The sequence below is a fragment of the Microtus oregoni genome, unplaced genomic scaffold, assembly GCF_018167655.1.
Source record: "Microtus oregoni isolate MIOR12 unplaced genomic scaffold, Mior012 000001F_ref0000356, whole genome shotgun sequence".
Taxonomy (NCBI): Eukaryota; Metazoa; Chordata; class Mammalia; order Rodentia; family Cricetidae; genus Microtus; species Microtus oregoni.
The window spans coordinates 54,282,877-54,305,175 of NW_024543060.1; the positions used below are offsets into that span (position 1 = coordinate 54,282,877).

General features: G+C 47.1%; 1 protein-coding gene across 2 annotated transcripts in view; it reads left to right on the top strand.

Moving 5' to 3' along the window:
• Positions 1-21,443, top strand: part of Cpm (carboxypeptidase M) — a 52,289-nt gene extending 30,846 nt beyond the window's left edge. For both annotated transcript variants that reach the window (XM_041667304.1, XM_041667311.1), the window contains exons 4-9: positions 6,991-7,163; positions 8,776-8,960; positions 10,731-10,901; positions 12,823-12,975; positions 16,593-16,741; positions 18,733-21,443. In XM_041667304.1, coding sequence (XP_041523238.1) covers positions 6,991-7,163; positions 8,776-8,960; positions 10,731-10,901; positions 12,823-12,975; positions 16,593-16,741; positions 18,733-18,975 — 1,074 coding nt within the window. In that variant the 3' untranslated portion in view covers positions 18,976-21,443. The remainder of the gene's footprint in view (positions 1-6,990; positions 7,164-8,775; positions 8,961-10,730; positions 10,902-12,822; positions 12,976-16,592; positions 16,742-18,732) is intronic.
• The last annotated feature ends 856 nt before the right edge of the window (positions 21,444-22,299 follow it).

Sequence of the window (22,299 nt, forward strand, 5' to 3'; positions counted from 1 at the left end):
GCGCGGCAGAACAAATGTAGCACGGGATTTTTTGAGGACATTTCCTCTCCTCTAGACACCACCACATGGAGGGGTGGTTCATAATTGGTTCTGTATTTGAGGAGATTAGTTGCGGCATCAAGGCCCATTTCTGTGTCCATCCATCCCTCCATGAATTTCCACCTTGTCTCTTTAACACCTCCTTTGAAAACTGTGTAACTTTACAGGACCAGGGAGATGGCTCGGGTGGGGGAAAGGAACCAGCAGCATAAGACCAAACTAGACCCTCTGAATATGGGGGACAGTTGTATGGCTGGGACAGACTGTAAGGCCACTGGCAGTGGCACCAGGATTTATCCCTACTACTTGTACTGGCTTTTTGGGAACCCATTCTCTTTGGAGGGATAGCTTGCTCAGCCTAGATATAGTAGGGAGGGCCTTGGTCCTTCCCCAAAACCATGTGCTTTACCTTCTCTGAGGAGTGGATGGAGGTGGAGTGGGGAGAAGGTGGAGGGAAGGGAATGAGAACTGGGATTGCCATGTAAAATGAAAAAAATAGTTTGTTTTTTAAAAAAATTAAATTAAAAAAAGAATCTTTTTATGATACTAGGCTTAAAGAAGAGGCCAGTTTAATGGTCTCCTATGCAGAACCCACATTCTGGAGTTCTTCCTTACAGTGTTACTATGGCCCTTGTCACCTGGCTACTTAATTCTAAAAGTAAGATTCAAGGTGTAATGGTTATCTTTAATTGTCAACTTGTCACAACCTTTCATAAAGTTAGCCTGTGGGCATGCCTTTAAGAATTGTGTTAATAAAGTTAGCCTGTGGGCGTGTCTTTAAGGATTGTGTTAATAAAGTTAGCCTGTGGGCGTGTCTTTAAATTAGCCTGTGGGTGTGCCTTTAAGGATTATGTTAATAAAGTTAGCCTGTGGGTGTGTCTTTAGGGATTGTGTTTATTAAATTAGCCTGTGGGTGTGCCTTTAAGAACTGTGTTCATGGACTGGAGAGATGGCTCAGTGGTTAAGAGCATTGCCTGCTCTTCCAAAGGTCCTGACTTCAATTCCCAGCAACCACATGGTGGCTCACAACCATCTGTAATGGGGTCTGGTGACCTCTTCTGGCCTTCAGGCATACACACTGATAGAATATCGTATACATAATAAATAAATAAATATTTTTTAAAAAAAAACAATTGTGTTCATTCAATTAGCCTATGGGTGTGTCTTTAGGGATTGTGTTCATAAAGTTTGCCTGTGGGCGTGTCTTTAAGGATTGTGTTCATTAAGTTTGCCTGTGGGCGTGTCTTTAAGGTTTGTGTTCATTAAGTTAGCCTGTGGGCGTGTCTTTAGGGATTGTATTAAGTTAATAAGGGAGGACCTTGTCCACTGTGGGCGGCAACATTCCCTAGTCTTGATTATGTAAGGATGGAGAAGTGCCTGGAAGGGTGGCTCACACCTTTAACCTCTGATCTCTGAGTTCCAGCCCAGCTGGGGCTACAGAGTGAGGGGCCAAGTTAAGCACAAGCAAACAAGCAAGTGAGTGTGTGTACATGCCTGCTTCCAGCTCCTGGCTGTGGATGTGATGTGGCGGTCTCCTTGTGTCCTTTGCTTTGTCTTCTCCAAAACGATTGTAGCCTGGAACTGTAAGCCGTGGTGTGAGGCCACCTCTTTGTTCCCAGCTGCTGAGCCCCGAAATAATAACACAGAAACCATATTATTTGCAATACTGTTTGGCCAATAGCTTACGTGTTTTTCTGCCTAACTCATATCTTAAATTAACCCATCTCCATTAATCTGTGTTTCGCCACGGGGCTGTGACTTACAGGCCAGATTCCAACCGGCATCTGTCTCTGGCAGGGCTGCATGGCTTCTCCCTGACTCTGCCTTCTTCCTCCCCACATTCAGTTTAGTTTTCCCCACCCAACTAAGTTCTACCTTGCTATAGGCCAAGCCAGTTTCTTATTCATTAACCAATGGTATTCACAGCAGACAGAGGGAATCCCCCATCAGGAAGCCTGCTAAACCCCTCTTCCCTAAGTTGCTTCTTGTCAGGGCGTTTTATCAGCGCAATGAAGTGAAACTAAAACACAAGCATTTGCCAACGCACGTGAAATATGTTTGGCTAATGTGCATCTTAGGAACTGTTCAGAGCTAATTCGGCTGATGCTGAGCTGAGCTAGCTTTCACTCGGGACTTAAAATAGCCATTTGCAGACGGGTGTTGCTACATAGGAAGTAAGGGTTTTATAAAGCCCATTCTCACTTTGTACATTTTTATGTCTCTCCTTGCAAAGTTCAGGTGGATGTACTTGAGATGAGCCCCAAGTGTGGGTGTTTCGCTCGTCTTCAGTGACTGTGCTGTTGTCTCGTGTCTTTTCTGTGACATTGGCTCCGAGTGCTGCTCTAACCAGTTAGCTCTAACTCTTTACGGATCTTTACAAGGCAGAGCAGCAGCTAACACTGACTGGGCATGAGCTCACTAAGATCTCTGGTTGCCTCTGCAAACGGTAGGTTTTGTTCTGTTCCTTTCATGTAGCCCAGAAGGGCAAGGACTTCCTGTTTTTCCTGCCAACTGGCTTCTTCCAGATGTTAATCTTGATGTAGATTTCTCCAGTCTCTACTCTCCTGGCACCTTGAGACTGTCAGAGGGGCTTTTACCTCCATTACCACGCACACACGCATCCGTGTGAGGTGCATGCATGATATGTCAGGGGCGATACTTTGCCCACCGTTACCACACACGCCTGAACTAATGCACACATGCACATGCATGCACTTCATTCTACAATTGCTTTCTTTGGAGAAAAGGACAACCAATTAAAATCAAGCTTGCCTGAAGGACACCAGGATGTCTAATGTCCTTAGCCTCAGAGAGAAGCATTGGGAGGGACCCCCATTCCTTCCACAAGTTCCTTTCACTGTTTTGTTCCGATTTTCTAGCCTGTGCTTTTAAATTTTTATGGACAATATTGAGATAGATACACAATCTCTTGTTTCATAAACCATCTCTACTTGTTCTTCGGAGGGGGGACCAAAGCAGGTCACCACTGTGCTGAAAAATCCAGTGCCAAGCCTTCAGCTAACCCAGCAACAGAGGAGAGGGAACTAGCTCAGGTTCCCTTGACCTCAGGGCCTATGCTCTAATTATTGTAAAAATAAATACTCGGTGAATATTCATTAAGTTTAACTGGATTGCAGTTCTGGTTTTTTTTTTTTAGTGGTGGGTCAGTCATGAGAGTTTTATTTTGTTTCTGAAGTTTATATCACATGTGTCCATAGTACACAGCAATGAATTTTTTTTACCACGGTTGTTTGTTTGCTATAGACTTGAAAACGCCATCACATTTCATACCATTACTTCTGTTATTGATGATCGATTTGGGAGGGTCCAGCCCACTGTGATGGTGCCACCCCTGGGCAGGTGGTATAAGCAAGCCAGTAAGCAACACTACCCACGGCCTCTGCTTCAGTTCTTGCCTCTAGACTCCTGCCCTGGCCTCCTTCATAATGGATGACAAGCTCTAAGATGAATTAAAACCTTTCTTCCCCAAGTTGCTTTTGGTCATGCAGTTTATCACAACAGTAGAAAATAAACTGAGACAGCCTGGAAGATGTGTAGTTCAATGGTCAGGGTTCCACATTTATTAAAACAAACCAAATAGTAAAATTTTTCCTTCCAAATGTCACTTCCAGGATATTTTTCCTATTACTGTCATGCACTCTCATGTAGGCAATGTGGGTTTGCTATGCCCAAATCCACGAAGTCCCCTCAAGGCCAACAAGGAAACCAAGTCCCATATGTAAAAGCAAAGAGCTTTTATTTTAATCAAGTTTGCAAACTCAGTCTCTCGGCATGTCCAACGTATTGGAATAACCGGACAGCCCCGAACTCAATTAGAATTGGGTTTTTATAGTAGTAAAGGTGGGGGTGAAGGGTGTCTGAGATTTAGGGCCCTGATTGGCTGACATTTGTCTAGGGGTGTCCTATTGAGGTGCACTGGCAGGTGTCTTTATCTACAGCTCCTGGAATGCCAGGCATTTCCTTTGAATGGTGTGCTCTTGGGTGGGGATGGGGCAATCTGTGGTTCCTCCTGCAGCCAGGCATTGTCTCAGGGTAAACTCTGAGACTCAGACCTCTAATTAAATTTGTCGATGGTCAGAGTCCCAGGTGATAATGGTTGGAAGTAAAGAACTTCCTTTGGGTGGCCTGCCCAGACTTAGCTTATCACGGCTGGCCCCCACAGGTTTGGAGAATTCCTCATTTGGGGATTCGGAGGGAACTAATGATTATTCCAGATGAAGCACCTAACTGATTTGGAGTATGTGCTAGTAGACTGCTCGTGCGCAGCACTTTCTCCCTCTCCCTGTGGCTAAAGGGACCAGGTATCCCAAGTTCTTGCCCTTTCTCCCTCTCCCTGCGGCTAAAGGGACCAGGTATCCCAAGTTCTTGCCCTTTCTCCCTCTCCCTGCGGCTAAAGGGACCAGGTATCCCAAGTTCTTGCCCTTTCTCCCTCTCCCTGCGGCTAAAGGGACCAGGTATCCCAAGTTCTTGCCCTTTCTCCCTCTCCCTGCGGCTAAAGGGACCAGGTATCCCAAGTTCTTGCTGTAGGAGAGCTATCAGTTCTCACTCTACAAAATCTGCTCAACACTGAAAGTCTTTTGGCTGAATTTATCAAGTGTCCGTCTCTCTCCCATGCCTTAGGCCCTCTTGTTTCTTCCTTAGAACAGTCCTGATCTTTTTTAATATTTATTTATTTATTATGTATACAGTATTCTATCTGTGTGTATGCCTGCAGGCCAGAAGATGGAACCAGACCCCATTACAGATGGTTGTGAGCCACCATGTGGTTGCTGGGAATTGAACTCAGGACCTTTGGAAGAGCAAGCAATGCTCTTAACCTCTGAGCCATCTCTCCAGCCCCCCGTCCTGATCTTGTAATGGGTTTGTCAACAGTAATTTATTAGCAGTTGTTCATTAGATGACTGTGTACCAGGCTTTTTCTTTTGGGTCACCAACCAGCTCTCAAATTATGACATGGAGACTTAATATTAGTTATGGGCGCTTGACCTTATCTTAGTCTCATTTTATCCTTTTTCTATTTGCCTACATTTTGCCACAGGGCCTTTTACCTTTCTTTCCTCCTGTCTATTCTACTTTTCCTGATTCTTCTGTGTCTTGCTGGTTGGCCCTGGGAGTCTCCAGTTCTTTTTCTCCCTCCTTCTTTCCTCTCTCTTTTCTTTTGTTCTTCCCCCAGCCTATATTTCTCCTCCTACTTATTCTCTCTGCTCGCTAGCCTCATGTAGCCCTCTCCTGCCTAACTATTGGCCGTTTAGCTTTTTTATTAGACCAATCAGGTGTCTTAAGCAGGCGAGGAGAAACAGAAACACATCTTCTCATAATTAAACAAATGCCGCAGAAACAAAAATAATACGTCTTTACATCATTAACAATGGCAGCAGAAACAAATGTAGCACATCTTTGTTCAGTTCAAATAATATTCCACAACATGTCTGCTATGCTAGACGCTAGGCATGAAGTCCAGAGGACTGTGGGTCAAGAAGAAAACAGTTAAGATCCCTGTTCTGGAGGCTTCAATGGAATGGGAAGGTGGTTTAGTTCAGGAACTACAATCTGTGTTAGTAACAGAGACGTCAAGTTTAGTGGGACCACAACTTAGATGTGGAGACCAGAGAAAGCATGCCAGATAGTACACTGTGTAGGCCAACATTTGACCAAGGAGGACTAAGCAATCAGTCAAATGGACTAAACCTGTAACAATGCAAACTGACAGACTTTTTCTGCCACTGCCACTCCCAGCTGCCTTCTTATAGTGTGGTGGTTTGTTTGTTTTTTGAGATAATAGTCTCACTATGCTATCCTATCAGGTCTAGAACTCAATAGTCCAGCTTGGCCTTGCACTCACAGAGATCCGCCTGCTTCAGCCTTGGCAGTCTCGGGATTAAAGGTGTTCGCCACCACACCCAGGGAGCAATTTAAAAACAACTCTCTCTAGTTCAAGCTTTTGCGCTTGTCCTTCCCTCCTTTCATCCCCTCCCCGTTTCTGCTCTTTCCTGGCCTCCTTCCCTCTTGCTCTCTCCCTGGCACCTGCCATGGGGATTCCAGATGGCTCAGTGGTTAAGAGCATTGCCTGCTCTTCCAAAGGTCATGAGTTCAATTCCCGGCAACCACATGGTGGCTCACAACCATCTGTAATGAAGTCTGCTGCCCTCGTCTGGTCTGCAGACATACACACAGACAGAATATTGTATACTGTATACATAATAAATAAATAAATAAATAAATAAATAAATAAATAAATAAATATTTTAAAAAAACTCTCCACTGTTCCTAAGCGTTCTTTGTAGAATAAGACTCATTTTTACCTGCCTGGCCAGTTCCCACTTGGCTGAGTTGAACTGAACTGATGTGGATTTTTTTTTCTGCTTTCTGAGTTGAGTCACCTGGGCTGGGGTGGAGTGGGGGTGGGCATCCCAGAAGCTGGTGTGTGTGTCTCCGGCCTAACTTCATTCCTGGGGACCCTGCTGAGAAGACTGCATTCTCTGGAAAGTCGGTGTGGAGTTAGGCTGAGAGGGGCCATTTCACCACAAACTCTCAAAGTTCAAGCACCCGAGGCTTCATACTCCATGCCTTAAATTTAAGGAAAAAGAGGAGGTTTATATTTAAAACATGAATGAGAGCCGGGCGGTGTGGCGCACACCTTTAATCCCAGCACTCGGGAGGCAGAGGCAGGTGGATCTCTGTGAGTTCGAGGCCAGCCTGGTCTACAAGAGCTAGTTCCAGGACAGCCAGGGCTGTTATAGGGAGAAACCCATTCTTGAGAAACAGAGAGAGAGAGAGAGAGGACAGAGGGGAAAAGGAAAAGAAAGAAAACAGGTGGCCTCACACATATCAAAGGTAGCAAATGTGAGACGCCACAGGGGATCTGTGCTTTGGGAACGTTTTCCTTGTTTTTTCTGACTTGCTAACAGCCCCGTTCTTCTTTGCACACAGACTGTGGGGCGGGAATTGCTGCTCCACCTGATTGACTACCTGGTGAGGAGTCACGGGAACGATGCCGACATCACACGTCTGATCAACAGCACTCGGATCCACATCATGCCTTCCATGAACCCAGATGGATTTGAAGCCGTCAAGAAGCCCGACTGTTACTACAGCAATGGGAGGTAAAGAGGGCTTGGTCTCCCAGTGAAGCTCCCCAGCGCCTGTGCCCGGCACAGGTGCACTGAGCTTCTTCAGGCCTCCATCTTGTAGGATGGTACATGGTGCCTCTGCTGACCACTTCTCATCCTCCCTGCTTCGTTCGGCCTCTCTAATCTTCCTCCTGGAGCTCTCAAGTGCTTTCTCAGCTCAGGTACTGCGTACATCCATTTCCGTTCTTCATCCGCATCAGCAGCCCAACTCGCTTTACTGTAAAAACCCTTTCCCCAACTGTGCAGCCTGCATTTAGTGGCCTATGTGCTTTCTGTCATCCGACACCATACCTTCATGGCACAATTTTTATTTACTGTATTATGTTGATTTATTTATTTGTGGGGCATGATCCAGGACCTGCCATGGTGGACATGTAGAGTCAGAGAATAACTTGTGGGAATTGATTCTCACCCTTCACCATGTGGGTGGGTCCGGGGGATCAAATTCAGGTCGCCGGGCTTGGCATAAGTCACCTTTACCTGTTAATCCATCACACGGGCCCCTAATGTCTAACTTCTTATTTAATATCTTTCTCTCCGAGAAACTGGGAGCTACCAAGGGCAGTTTATCATTGTGTTTATCACTGTTAGCGTGGCATTGGCCTAGGACATGGTTCTCAACCTTCCTAACGCTGCAACCCCCAACCGTAAAGTTATTTTCATTGCTACTTCACAACTGTAATGTTGCTACCGTTATGAACCATAGTGTAAGTATCTGATATGCAGTGTACCTGATAGGCTACTCCTGTGAAAAGTTGTTCAGCCTCCCCAAGTGGGTCCTGACCCACAGGTTGAGAACTACTGGCCTAGCATCATACACAGCCCCTCCAATGTTTTATTAACCCAGTACCCTAAGAAGTGTGAATGCTGCAGCATGGTCTGATGGTGTACTTTGTTTCAAAGTCCCTCGGGGAGTTTAGGGCTTCTCCATGCTTAATAGACACATATATTTGCAGTTTATAAATTTGTGGGTTTACCAAAAATAACTAAGAAAACTCTCAGGACTGGATTCCCTTCATCTTTAACCTTTCTAGCATGGCTAAGCATGACCATGCCAGCAATGTGAAGCATGTTTATATAGAGTGACCTGCTTCTGCCCTTGGGTGCTGTGTGAGGAGCCACTGCCAACATGGTGACTGGAGCTTTTTATTGACTGCTAGTTCTAGAAGTCCCGAATTTAAAAGGGGACAATGCCAGATGGATATCAGTCCCTGCTCCCCCTGGGGCCTCTCAGCACAGGTCTGTCTGAGAGAGTTAGCCTAGTAGCCTAGAGCCAAGTGTCTGGCTGAATTCTGGTTGTCACCTGGGTTCCTCATTGTTCTACGTAGCCTTCATGTCTAAAAGGCAGTGTTCCAAGAACAAGAAGTCCCAGAAGGCAAACAATTGTCCAACCCTTGCTGGTGTCACAGTAGCTAACGTCCCATCAGGAAGCAGACCACACAGTAGGGGACTGGGACGTTAATTCATGAGAGGCCCCACACCAATCATCCACTGCACTTGTATTCACATCTGGGAAACACCTGGAGCCTGAGTCTCAGGTCCCCACACCCACACTCCCCAATAAACAAAATCCTTTCTTTTAAAGGGAAAATTTCAACAATTATGACCTAAACAGAAACTTCCCTGATGCCTTTGAAAGTAATAACGTGTCAAAGCAGCCGGAGACACTGGCAGTCATGAAGTGGCTGAAAACTGAGACGTTTGTCCTCTCTGCGAATCTCCATGGGGGTGCCCTGGTGGCCAGTTACCCCTTCGATAACGGCGTGCAAGGTGGGTGATGTGGCCCCACTCGGGCAGACCGCTGCCAGCTCCACCCCTGGAGTGGAATGAGCTCTGCAACCTGCCTTTAACTTTCTCTGGCTGGCCAGAAAATGCCTCATGGTCCCTAACCCTGAGCAATCCTTGCTGTTGTTGGGGTGTTTTCTTTTGTTTTGTTGTTGTTTGTTTGTGGAGGAAACGGAGTAAGAATGAAGTTTGTGTGTAACAGGACACCTGGAACAATGTAGCTGAGAATGACCTTGAACTTCTGACCCTCAAAGGCTTATACCACCAGGTCTGGTTTATGAAATACTGGGGATCAAACCCAGAGTTTGTGCAGGCTTGGCCAGCGCTGTGCAGCCTGGTCCACATGGCCAGCTCTTCCTATAATTCTATTGTTGTTATTATGTATGTATGTATGTATGTATATATGTATGTATTTATTTTGGTTTTCCGAGACAGGGTTTCTCTGTAGCTTTGGAGACTGTCCTGGAATTTGCTCTGTAGACCAAGCTGGCCTCAAACTCACAGAGATCTGCCTGCCTCTGCCTCCCGAATGCTGGGTGGTGTGAGCCACCACCCCCTGGGTTCCTATAATTCCTAAACAGTGGATGAGCAGGGTGGCTGAATGACAGCCAGTAACAAGAAACCCGTGGGAGAAATCCTACAGCCAGGTCCACATGGCATCACAGACTTAGATTATGTGGCTAGAAGAAACTAGGACCAAATGGCTTACCGTTTTTGTTTGGCTCTGTTTTTTAATCTCACGAATGCTGTCGACTCTAGTGGTTCTCAGCCTGTGGGCTGCAGCCCCTTTGTGGGTTGAACGACCTTTTCACATTTTCACAGGGGCTGCATATCAGATATTCACAGTGTGATTCATAACAGAAGCAAAATTATAACTATGAAGTAGCAGCAAATATAATTTTATGGTTGGGGCCGCCACAACATGAGGAACTGTGTTAAAGAATTGCAACATTAGAAGGTTGGGAACCCTGCTTTGGAGTCCGTTAAATGATCTCACGTGTGTTTTCACCCTGTGAGATGTGTTGAAGGGCCAAGCATGGTGGTGCACGCCTTTAATCCCAGCACTCGGGAGGGAGAGACAGGCGGGTGAAGGCCTGCCTGTGAACATAGCGAGTTCCAGGGACAGCCAGGACTATATAGAAACCTGTCTCAAACAAACAACTGAAAAGAACTGAAACTATGGCAGAGATGTCTATTAACCCTTGGCAGCACCTAAGGGAAGCTGCTAACTCCAGACGTGGCCAGCATGATGAAGAGCTGACATCATTTCTAGACTGATTATTGTGTGAGATAACACCCTTGATTGTTAAAGAGAAGAAAGAAGATGGGTGTATATTACTTAGGGTCTCTATTACTATGAATAGACACCATGGCCAGAGCAACTCTTATAAAGGCAAATATTTAATTATGGGTGGCTTACGGTTTCGGAGGTTCAGTTCGTTATCATCATGGTGGGACAAGGCAGCGTGCAGGCAGACACGGTGCTGGAGAAGGAGCTGCGAGTTCTACATCTTGATCACAAGCAACAGGAAGTGAACCAAGTGTCGCACTGAGCATAGCTTGAACAAGAGACCTCAAAGTACAAACCACAGTGACACCCTTCCTCTAACAAGGCCCTGCCTCCTAATAGTGCCACTCGCTACGGTCTTAAGGGGGCTGTTAATTCAAACTACCACAGGGCGTGTTCGGAAGTGGAGACTGAAACTGTCCAAGTGCACTGTGACTGTGTCGACTGATGTTGTCTTTCTAACACAGCTACGGGGACGCTGTTGTCCCGAAGTCTAACTCCAGATGATGACGTTTTTCAACACCTCGCATACACCTATGCTTCCCGGAATCCCAATATGACGAAGGGAGACCAGTGTAAGAACAAGCGGCACTTCCCCAACGGTATCACTAACGGGTACTCCTGGTACCCGCTGCAAGGTGAGCTTACCAGCCATTGCCTTAAGGCTCAATGCAGTCCCTCAGCCAGGTCTCCATCCCGCATCCACAGGAGTGTGGAGGTGACCTGGAGCTTTGGAGGGCGTGGAAACGTGTGCCTCTCTTCCATGGCCTCCTTCATTCACGCAGACACTCGTTCCTTGACTCTGCGCTTCCTGAATCCAGGAACAATGCCAAGAAAGATGAAAGGCCTCTCGCCCTCAGGAATTGGGTTACTGTGCCATGAGAGTGGGAAGAGAGTCGCACAGGTGTTGCGAAGGGGTCTGCAGCCATAGCCAGCGCCGGCAGGGAACAGTGCAGACCTTGGAGGAAGGTGGCACTGACGTCCCTCCTACAGGGACAGCCGCCACTGATTACAACCATGGGGTAGTGGAACCCACGTGGCTCGTCCCCTTCCAACTTTTATAAATGAAGCTGGAGATGGTGAGGAAATGCTCCTCAGGCAGGACCAGGGAGTGGGGTTCCGGTTTCCCCACCCTTGAATAAGATGGCCACACAAAGGAGGGGCGATGACGGAGGGAGGAAGGGGACTCAGAAGGAGGGCTGTTCCTTTGCTGTTTGGTCTTCTTGGCAGTACTGGTGATTGAAGCTAGAGCTTTGCATGCACAAGTGCAAATTTGAAGTGTTTTGTCATTCTTTGAGACAGGGCTTCCTAAATTGCATAGGCTGGCTTTGAACTTTCAAATCTTCTGCCTCAGCCTCCCAAGTAGCTGCGATTTACAGGCCTGCACTGTATGACTTAACTCATACGTACCAGAAAGAGTAATGTCAACAGAAGCCCAGGGGGTATAGAAACTGGGACTAGTCTAGCTACTGAAAAACAAAGGAGAGATGCAGGGAGGGAGGACACGAGGTGTGAGCTCTAGCTAGAGATGAGCGGCCTTTCCTCCCAGACAGTAGCAAGCTGCAGTATGCATTTCTGCACAGGCGCCTTCCCCAGCTGTCACTGGGGTGCAGGGCTGTTGAGCAGTCTAGCACAAACTGGTACTTTTGTGTCTGGGTGGCCCACTGCCAGTTTTCCAGATGAAGTCAATAAGCATAGACCACAACTGATGGTTCAGGCAGTGGGCCCAGCCAGACATGGAGGCACCCTAAAATTCATTCTGCCGTTTGAGACCAGTTCCCCCCACCTCAGGCCGCCAGCATAGTGCTGGTACTTCCCCTTCATCGCTATAAAGGACCTTCTGTTCTGTGGCACAGCTGCCCTTCCTGATCACCATAACTGTCCAGACAGACGTCCAGATGTGTGGAAACTTCCAAACTTGATGCAAGTTTTTTGCAAGTGTGTGTGTGTGTGTGTGTGTGTGTGTAAATGGATTCAGAGAGAAATAAAAAAATCCATAAGGTTAAAAAAAAAGGAAATTGAAAGGACAGAGAAATTCTTTGTTACTAGAATCTGGGTGTACATAGATTACTTGACATTTTGACATTTTCTTTGTGAGGTTTTCTTTTTTTATGTTTACATTTATTTATTTATCTATCCATTTTCTGTGTGAATGTTCCCCCTGCATGTGTCTGTGAACCACATGTGCGCTACGCCACACAGGCCAGAAGAGGGCGTCAGCTCCCCTGAAGCTGGAGTTACAGAGGGCCCTAAGCTCCTGTATGGGTGCTGGGAACCAAACCTGGGTCCTCTGTAATTTCAGACAGTGCTCTTCCCACCCCACCCCACCCCCGCCACACGCAGCCAGCCATCTCTCCACCTCCCCACCATTTTGTTGAAACTGAGCTTCTCCAATACTGGTGGGACTGAGAATGTGTGAAATGTAGGCTTTCCGAAGATGAAAAAGGGGTCACTTGATGGTGGTGCATCATTGAAAACAGTTGGCATCTCCTGGGCACGCGACGCTTGGCCCCCCTCCAGCGTGCGACCCTAACACAAATGAGGTGTGCTTGCTTCTAGGTGGAATGCAAGATTACAACTACATCTGGGCCCAGTGTTTTGAAATCACGTTGGAGCTGTCGTGCTGCAAATACCCTCGAGAAGAGAAGCTGCCGCTGTTCTGGAATGATAACAGAGCCTCTTTGATTGAATATATAAGACAGGTGCACCTAGGTTTGTGTCTCCTACTACTTGTTAATACACACGGCATGCGTACAATCTTTGCATCAAGCATACACAAAACCTCCTGGGGACCTGTGGCAGGGCTTTATTTTCAGTACTGGACTAAGCGTTTGATCTCCCTACATGCATATTATCTGCGCTGTGCAGGAGATGCTGTGCCTTGCTGTTCATAAAACAGGATGAGTCATGGTCACTTGATTTGAGGGTGTAAAAGCCCAGAGTACCCCTAACTTTACACATGGACTAATATGTAAATCTGGCAAAAGAGCAGGAAAGCAAGATCATATTCTCACAACATCTCCAATCAGAAGCCTAGTTTAGCCCTCCAGATGGCTCAGCAGGTCAACGGGTCTGCACCATGCCCAATGACCTGAGATCAGCCTGGAACTGACCCCTGCAGATTGTCCTCTGACCTCCACACACCCATGCACACAAGTGCCTCTGACATCAAATAAATAAATGTAAAAATCTTTAAAATAAGACCCAATCTTACCAGCATCTGCACAACATTACAAGCACGTTTATTGGCTCTTCCTCCTCCCTTTTATACACTGGCTCTGTTGGGTCCTCTGCTGTTATTCTGACTTTTCGGTTTCCCTGGCCTTTCCCCATGAGTCCTGTGATCATTCCCTCCCTCGTAGCTCTCCCAACACTGATGCTTTAGTATGTTACTCTGAACTCCTGTGAGATCACCCTCCGTCAGCATCCTTGGGGAAATTAACAGAACATGATATGGCTCACACCTCGCTGCTTTCCCTGCAGACTGGCTGTCTGGGTGACTCACAGAGTGCTGAATCGGGGCGGGATTTGCCTGCCTATGACCGTGAAGGAGCTAGGCAGCCCGATAAATACCACGCAAATTGTAGCATCGGTATTGTTAGTATTAGTGCAGAAGTAATAATAGAAGCCCATTTAATTGGATTGTATCAAGAATATTTGTCTATCTTCGTGTCCCAGTAATCAGATGTGAACTCACGGAACAGTATGTTTATTAACAAATCAACCCTGCCCCCTAGGGGCTTAAGAGAGTAATGTTTTTTTCTGATTTTCAGAATTTTTTTCTGATTTTAAAAAAATGAAACTTTCAAATTACTGATGTGTAGTTGTTGTTACTTAGAAAGTCTCAGCCCCTAATAGTGCCCTGCCTGAGGTCAAAGCACCTTTTGCACTTTCGTTTGTAGGTGACGCTGGCACCCCCTGGGCTTTGTCACACTGGGTTTTTCCACGGTGTGCTAGGAGGCTTCTGATGTCTCATCTGGAAGCCTCTGCTCTAGCACAAGCCTGGCCACAGGAGCCAATGGAGACGCCACACTGTTTGAGGGCTCGAGGAAGCACTAGACGTCAGTGTGGTCGGCTGAGAATAACACATCTGCCCTGCTTCGTGCCAGCCTGTTCTGTGGCTCCAGAGGGGCTGCTGGGACTCACAGGAGACCTCAGTGTGGCCGGGGCTCCGTGGTATTGTGGGGCTATAGATGATGTACTTGGTGTGGGCTTAGAAAGATAACTAATGATGCTAAGACCGGACCGCAGTAGCTCAGGCGTTAAGTCTGGATTTCAGTGTGGCCAGCAGCAGGCCTGGCCCTCTCCAGACTCTAAGGTGGATCACGACCCCCCTCCTGCACCCCCTAGTACTCCACCCCCAAAAACTAAGCAGTTTGGCTCTAAGGAATTGGAAAGGTATCTAAGCTTCAGAATCAGGTTGGATCCAGAACAGGGTGCCTGCCCCATGATCAGCAGGCTTGAAGGAACACTCTTCTGGGGACTCTTCTGCCATCCACTCTGAATAATGACCCAATTCCAGTTTCTACCGTGGAGAACTCAGGAGGCTGTGTGTCTCCGAGCAAAACTTGCCCCCTCCTACTGTCTTCAGGTTTGACAACAGGATTTGTTATCTTTGCTTACTAGCTGGTGTGGTTTTTTGGTTTTTTGTTTTGTTTCGTTTTGCTTTTTCAACTGTTGGCTTTCCCCTCTCCTGTCATCATAAGTCTTTCTGAACCTTTGGGTCCACTGGCCTCTCTTCAGTTTTCAACTTCAGCGCCCTGAGTAAATAGTAAGAACAAATATAAGGGACTCTGAATAAAAAGGCAAAGAGGGGAAAGTCATGTGAAAATAGGTTTGCGGAGCTGCCCTCCACAGGCACCATGGGAAGGAAACGCGGCCTTTGATAACCCCTTCCCTGGGAAATGAGTTAGGAACTGGACAGGAAAGGTACCAGAAGGCCATCTGGGTCAGAAGTTTGCTTAGTGATCAAGATAAGGACTCTTTTGCTAAATGTCAAAGCCTCCATCTTTCCCCTCGATCTTTTCTAAAGGATGCTGTTTAATGTGTGCCTGATGTTTTTCTTCCAAGACAAATAATGGTTGAGTGTAGCTATTTGGAGATAGCCTGAGGGCTTAGCATGGTGGCTTTTCATCTGTGTCTTACACATAAATGACTTCACTTTAAGGTGCCCTGGTTTGTCACTGGAGGGACAAACTGCAATATGTGTCTAGTGTAGTTCAAGGAAGAGGATTTCCTGGGATACAGGAGGCTCTGGGGGGGGGGGGGGGTGGGCATTGAAGTCTTGAAGTGGGCATAACGGGTTTCATGGAGATTCCAGAGACTGGCATCCAAGATCTGGCTATGCTACTTAGTTGGCTATAAGATTAACGAGGTTATTTGGGGCATGAATTTGATTCCTTGGACCTCCCCCCAAAGGAAGTTACTTTAGTCACTCAGAGCGGCTTATTCTTCACATTTGCAATAAATATTTCGTTTTGTTTTTGTCTTGGCAATCGCTTCTCATGCTATGTGGCCATGGTTATGATGCCTAATGATAGGCAAGAATTTTACCCCTTGGTTCCTCCTTTGGCCCTGTGAAATTCTGGTCATAGCATTGCCATGCTGCGGCGTTGGTGTGAAGATCTGTTGAACATGTACCCAGAGCCCCTGGTGTATACCCTGGAATATAGTAATTGCTCAATAAATGCTGGCTGCTCTTACCAAAAATAAGAGCCCCTCAGTCACTTCCAGGACTCCAGCCACAGTGCAGGTACAGTTTTGCTGCCACTCAGTTTGCTGGTGTGAAGACAAGCCTTCGAAGTCCTTATGTGTTGGCAACTAGCTTGTGAGTGAGGAGCTTTGTTTGGGATTTGGTGGGGTTCGCCACCATCATGTGTCAGCACAGTCTGATGGAGTAAACTGCGTGAAAGGACAGGAGTGGGTTCTTCTCGCTTCCGGTCTTCCACTCTGATGATGACTGAATAGCCACAAACCAGGCTTGTAGCGCAACTGTGACTTACAGGCATCAAAATTACTCTCCTGTCTTTAGCACTGTTAGTACAGATGAATACTAGGAATATGTTTCTAAATCACTAAAGATGACACTTCTTCCATGAGCCATAAAAGATTTTATTTACTTTTAAATTCTTAACGTTTATTAGTATTGTGCCAGGATGCATGCGGAGGCCAGTGGACAGCTTTTTAGGGGGTCTCTTCTATCTCTCCACTGTGGGACCCAAGGATTGAACTCGGGTCTTCAGTTTTGCCCATCAAGCACTTTTACCCACAGAGCCATCTCCCTGGCCCCAAATCTGGTATTCATATTGAGTTTTCCTTTTGTCTTGCAGGTATAAAGGGTCAAGTGTTTGATCAGAGTAGAAATCCATTGCCGAATGTAATCGTGGAAGTCCAAGACAGGAAACACATCTGCCCGTTTCGAACCAACAAACTTGGAGAATACTACCTGCTTCTCTTGCCGGGGTCCTACGTCATCAACGTAAGTGTGCGGGGTCCTACATCATCAACGTAAGTGTGCGGGGTCCTACATCATCAACATAAGTGTGCGGGGTCCTACGTCATCAACATAAGTGTGCGGGGTCCTACATCATCAACGTAAGTGTGCGGGGTCCTACATCATCAACGTAAGTGTGCAGGGCCAGCTACTGTGAAAACACACGGAGTACACACTGCTCACCTGGGACGGCCCAGAGTAGGGGGAAATCTAACTGTGGGCTCAGGAAGGCAGAAAGAAGAGACAGCATAAGACCTGAGATGGGAAAGGAGTAGAGAATGATAGGAGCAAACCAGGAAGAAAAGTCATGTTTTCCTAACTGGCAAATAATTCTTAATAGAAGCCAAGTACTATTTTTCTTTCAATTTTTCATGTGCACGCGTGTGTGCCATAACAGACGTGCAGTGGTCAGAAGGCAGCATTGGGGAAAGGGAGTCTGTTTGCTCCTTTCAGCAAACGTTCCAGAGATTGAACTGAGTCAGGTTGTTGGGCTTGCAAGGTGAACCTGCCAGCTCGAAATGGCTATTCTAACAAACACATCAATCTCATTATTCAGACTAGAAGCAAGCCAGGGTGAGCCAGGTGGCCCTGCCAGAGAGGCCAGGGCAGCAAAGGAGATGCTGAGATGCTATATTGTCAGAAGGAGTGATGGAGAACTCAGGTTAGCAAAGGAATTACAGGGATGGTTGGAAAGGAACCCAGAGGAAAGAAGAGAGGAAGCGCCTGGCATCTTCGCCCTGCCTCCACCCCCACCCCAAGGCCTGCAGGAGAACCAGCACTGTGTGAGGGAGACAGGGAAGAGCCAGCGAGCATCAGTGAGCCAGGAGACCATGAATGAAGAATCACAAGCTTCAGAGCCAGTCCAGGGAGCTGCTCTGAAGAAGGCTGTCACTTCAAACTCTTGCCATTCTGCTGTTGCCTTCAGACACCATTTAGGTGTAGGAACTGGTAGTCCAACCTGGACTCTGGCCGCAGCCGTGGCTCAATATATATGTCTCGGAAGTTTTTTAGATAGGGCCCCAAAGATACAAAATTAAGATAGACAAGGAGATAAACTAAGAAGCATGGCAAAGGAGCCAGTCAGCAGATTCGGGGACAGCCTTTAGAACGGGGAGAAAGGGTCTGCAAACTTAATTGTTAAGAGATTGGTTTCTAGGAAGCATAAGGGACTCAAAAGAAAGCTTTTAATCCCAGCACTCGGGACGCAGAGGCAGGTGGATTCTCAGTTCATGGCCAACCTGGTCTACACCGTAAGTTCTACACCAGACAGGGCCTCAAAATACAATGCAATCACAATCTAGCTGAAGATATACAAGAACAAAGCTAGAACACCTCAAGGCTTTTTTTGTTTGTTTGTTTGTTTGTTTGTTTTGAAGAAAGCAGCGGAGGGACTCAGCAGTTAAGAAGCACCCCCACCTCCACCCCAATCCCCGCCCACCGCTGAAGCCCCAGAACCCACAGGCAGCAGTTCATGACCATCTGTATGTAACTCCAACCCTAGGAGGTCTGATGCCCTCTTCTGATCTTTGTGAGCACTGCATGCAAGTGGTGCATGCAAAATACCCATGCATACAAAAAAGGAGTAGAACTGTACACTTAGGTCAACGGCAAAGCGAAGGGTAGCAAGTTGGGCAGAGTGCTTACAGTCGTGATACCCAATAAGGATACTAGTATAGGCTTGGTACAAAGGAAGCCATCTTTACCTCGCACTCTGGGAAAATGACTATGGCAGAATGAGCCCCTGCTTCCTCCTTTCTCCTCCCTTGCATCGCCAGATGCTGACCCAGATGCTGACCCTGTATCTGTCCTGGCTTTATTTTGTAATTCTTGGCATCAGCAGACACTGGTCAGACTCACCAGGCACCACCCCGCTCACCCAGACCTGGCAGGCGTCACCCTAGTGGTGCAGATCGGGTCTTGAGCGTTGGCCCCACGCATCCGAAATTTCTCATGCAGTTGTTTGTGTTCCTGCTCAGGTGACAGTCCCTGGACATGACCCACACCTCACAAAGCTGACTATTCCAAGGAAATCCCAGACCTTCAGCGCTCTTAAACAGGATTTTCACCTCCCGTTGCGAGGGCGTCTGGATTCCATCCTCGTATCAGAGCCTTCATGCCCGACGATTCCTCTGTACAAACTAAGGCCAAACCGCTCGGCGGCAACAAAGCCTAGTTTGTTCCTATTCTTCGTGATTCTTTGGAACATATTTTTCAAATAAAGTAAACTGTGAAACTCAAGCCCCATCACCGCCTAGAATCAGGGATTGGTTACTCCAGGTTAGGGCAACTGTCCCTCTTGTGAGACCGCAGTGGGATAAACTCCACTGTTTTCCCCAAGAGGAAGAAAACTGGGTGTTTCCAAGCTCAGCGGTGACAAAGGTGATCTTCAGTCTGGACAAATGGTGGCCGCTGCCTCGCAAGAGCCGCCCACATACACGCCATCCAGACGTAGTCCCGGAAATCTGTAAGAAACTTGAGAGGCAAAACAGACGTCCCTAGAAGGAAAAAAAAAAGTTAATTTTTGTACACAGAAACCCAAATGGATGGACACTTCCTGGTTACCCACGATGTACGACCTTCCCATGGTGCCATTTGTAAAGACCTGGTACTACGCATAAGCGGTTCTTCCCAAAGGAAGAAATTTCTAGATAACAGAACTAAGGACGTCTACTCTTCCGGTGTTCTAAGGGGAAAAGAGAGGAAATATGTGTACGGAGCGGAACACATGGGGTGGCCTCTGTCTCCCATGCCAGTGTCCTTGCCCTCCCTGCACCCGGTGCCGCAGTCCTGTTAAGATGACGCCCCATATGCCATCCTAGTCTTTAGCCTGAGTCCCAGATGCGTGCCAGGCTGCTCACTAGACACAGCGCCTGGGTATGGCCCGTGTGAACCTCACCTCATCACTGAAGGCTGCTGTTTGGATCCATCCCATCCTCTTCCTCACTGCTGGCCCAGCTCCACGGTCTCCTGCTCCTGGGTATCTCTTTACCAGGTCCATCTTCCACACAGCACTGGAGGAGGGGCCACATCTTGTTTCCCACTCAGTAAAAGCGCATTCCACGCAACATCACCTGGAAGCCTTGCCATTCCTAGCCCGCGTAGCTCCAGGCCTCCGGACCCTTCGAACGCACTGGTTGTCTTATCGCTTTACAGCAGCCGTCTGCTTCATGCTGGCCTTCTCTAGGACATGAGCTCTCTGAAGCCAGGATCTGCTTGTTGGGAAAGTCCGCTCCTGTATCCTCAGAGTCTAGCACAAAATAGGAAATAAATGGTTGGGGGAGGTGTTTCAGCCACCTGCTACAGCCCTTACCAGAACTGTAGGGATTTGAGCAGTTTTATGAAATTAAGTTTTATATTTCGCAACATCCAGCTCACTTATGTGTACACACACATGCAAACACACACAGAGGGAGAGAAAGAGAGAGAGACTTTTCATGGATACATCAAGAAAAACATTCCAGAGATACGGGCATAAGTGCGTAAGTCTGCTGAGAGGACGATTGCTCGCTGTTAGCCGCACTGCACACTGCCTTCTAGACCAGAAAGAAAAATTCATACAATCAGTTTGAAGTAGAAATACCACCTATGGAAGTAAATTTATGCTAACTCATTGCAAGAATTAAGAGATCCCAGCACTCAGGATCAGGAGACAGAGGCAGGGGGATCTCTGAATTCTAGGCCAGCAGGGCTACACAGCAAGAGACACTGTCTCGAAAATAGATAAGTAGATGAATAAGGATAAAGCTCAAACGGAAAAACCAAGCAGCAGCTCTGGTGCGCGGGTTCCTGGATGCTGTGCGTTTCCCATGGCGATTGCATCACCTGGTGAGACCTTGTGGGGCTTGGCACATGGTGAAGGCTTGAGATCTAACAGACTGAAGAGACACACGGGCATCTTGATGCCGTTTCTTGGTGCCAAACTTATTCTATATTTTAATATCAATAGTATTTGTAGTTTTTAATCACTTCAAAATTTGAAAATAGCGTGAATATCTGGAAAGCATATATTAATAGTTCAGGAAGTGGTTTGGTATAGCACATTTAAAGTAGAGAAGACTAAGCCAGGTGTGGTAGCTGATGCCTGTAATCCCAGCTCTTGGGAGGAAAGTCAAGACAAGCCTGGACTATAAGTGAGACCCATCTTAGAAAGACAAAAACAATTAAATTTGTAAGCGCAGACTTGGTTTGCAATCGGGTTGGGGTGGTTCGAAATGCAGACACCCTTTCCCTGGGAAGTTTTTAAAGGAAATGAGCTGTTTTCTGAAAACCTGTTACCAAAATAACTTGCACGCAGATGTGTCTTACTGGAGACTGACTGGCCCAGGGCTTGGCGCACACGGGGAAAGTGATCTGAGCCACAGCTACTTTTTTGTTCTGTTACTTTCCGTTTTGACACAGGGTCTCATTAAATTGTGTAGGCTGGACTTGGAACTCATTGTAATCCAAGTTGGCATTGAATTCAGCCTGACTGCCTCAGCCTCTGGGGCAGCTATTATGGTCTGGACCACTATGTCTTTCTTAAGATAATATTATTTAAATCAGAAATCTGTATCAAAACCCAACAGAGCCGGGCGGTGGTGGCGCACGCCTTTAATCCCAGCACTCGGGAGGCAGAGGCAGGCGGATCTCTGTGAGTTCGAGGTCAGCCTGGTCTACAAGAGCTAGTTCCAGAACAGGCACCAAAGCTACAGAGAAACCCTGTCTCAAAAAAAAAAAAAAAAAAAAAAAAAAAAAAACAGCAGAGTCAGTTAAACAGAGTGAGGAGGTGTAGCTTGGTGACAGTGTGCCTAGCATATACGAAGTCTTGGGTTCAGTTTCCACTAACTACTCCCACCCTCAAGACAAAACATGACCGTGAAATTATTCCCTGGTCTGGGTCCTCAGATCCCAGCTCCTGTCCCTGTGTGTCCTCTAGCCTGGTGGATACGCTTTGAGGTTCCCAATTCAGGTGTAACCCCTGTACAGAGACGTGAAAGAACAGGGTGATGGGGACCCCTGCTCCACCGCGCTCCTGACTATTGGGCACAGACCACATTTCGGTGCTCCTCCAGGTAGAGAAAGCACAGCTAGTATTTGGGTAACTACTTTGAAGGCAGTACACCTTATTAAAGGTGAGCTGAAAACTGAAATACTGGTTAGCAAGAATCATGTCATTTTCAAGGAAACTTTCACAAGTTCACCCGTGCGCCTATTCAAACAGAGGTGGGTGAAATTCCAGCACTCAGGAGGCAGAGGCAGGTGGGTCTCTTGAGTTTAAGGCTATCCTGGTCTACGTAGTCCCAGGATAGTCAGAGCTACATAATAGAGACCCTGCCACACACGCACGCACACACGCGCAAGCGAAGATGAGTGGATGGTGGGGTGTCTAGAGAAACACAAGCTGGTGCTTTGCTTTTCACCCAATAAACTGCTGAGTGACTCAGACGTGTTTGGCCTCCTCTCATTTCTCAATGTCGTTCAAGAATCAATGCCATGCTTTGTTCCGGAAGCGAATTTGCACGTGTAATTGGTCTCTAAAAATGGTGCACATTAGCGGTACTCCG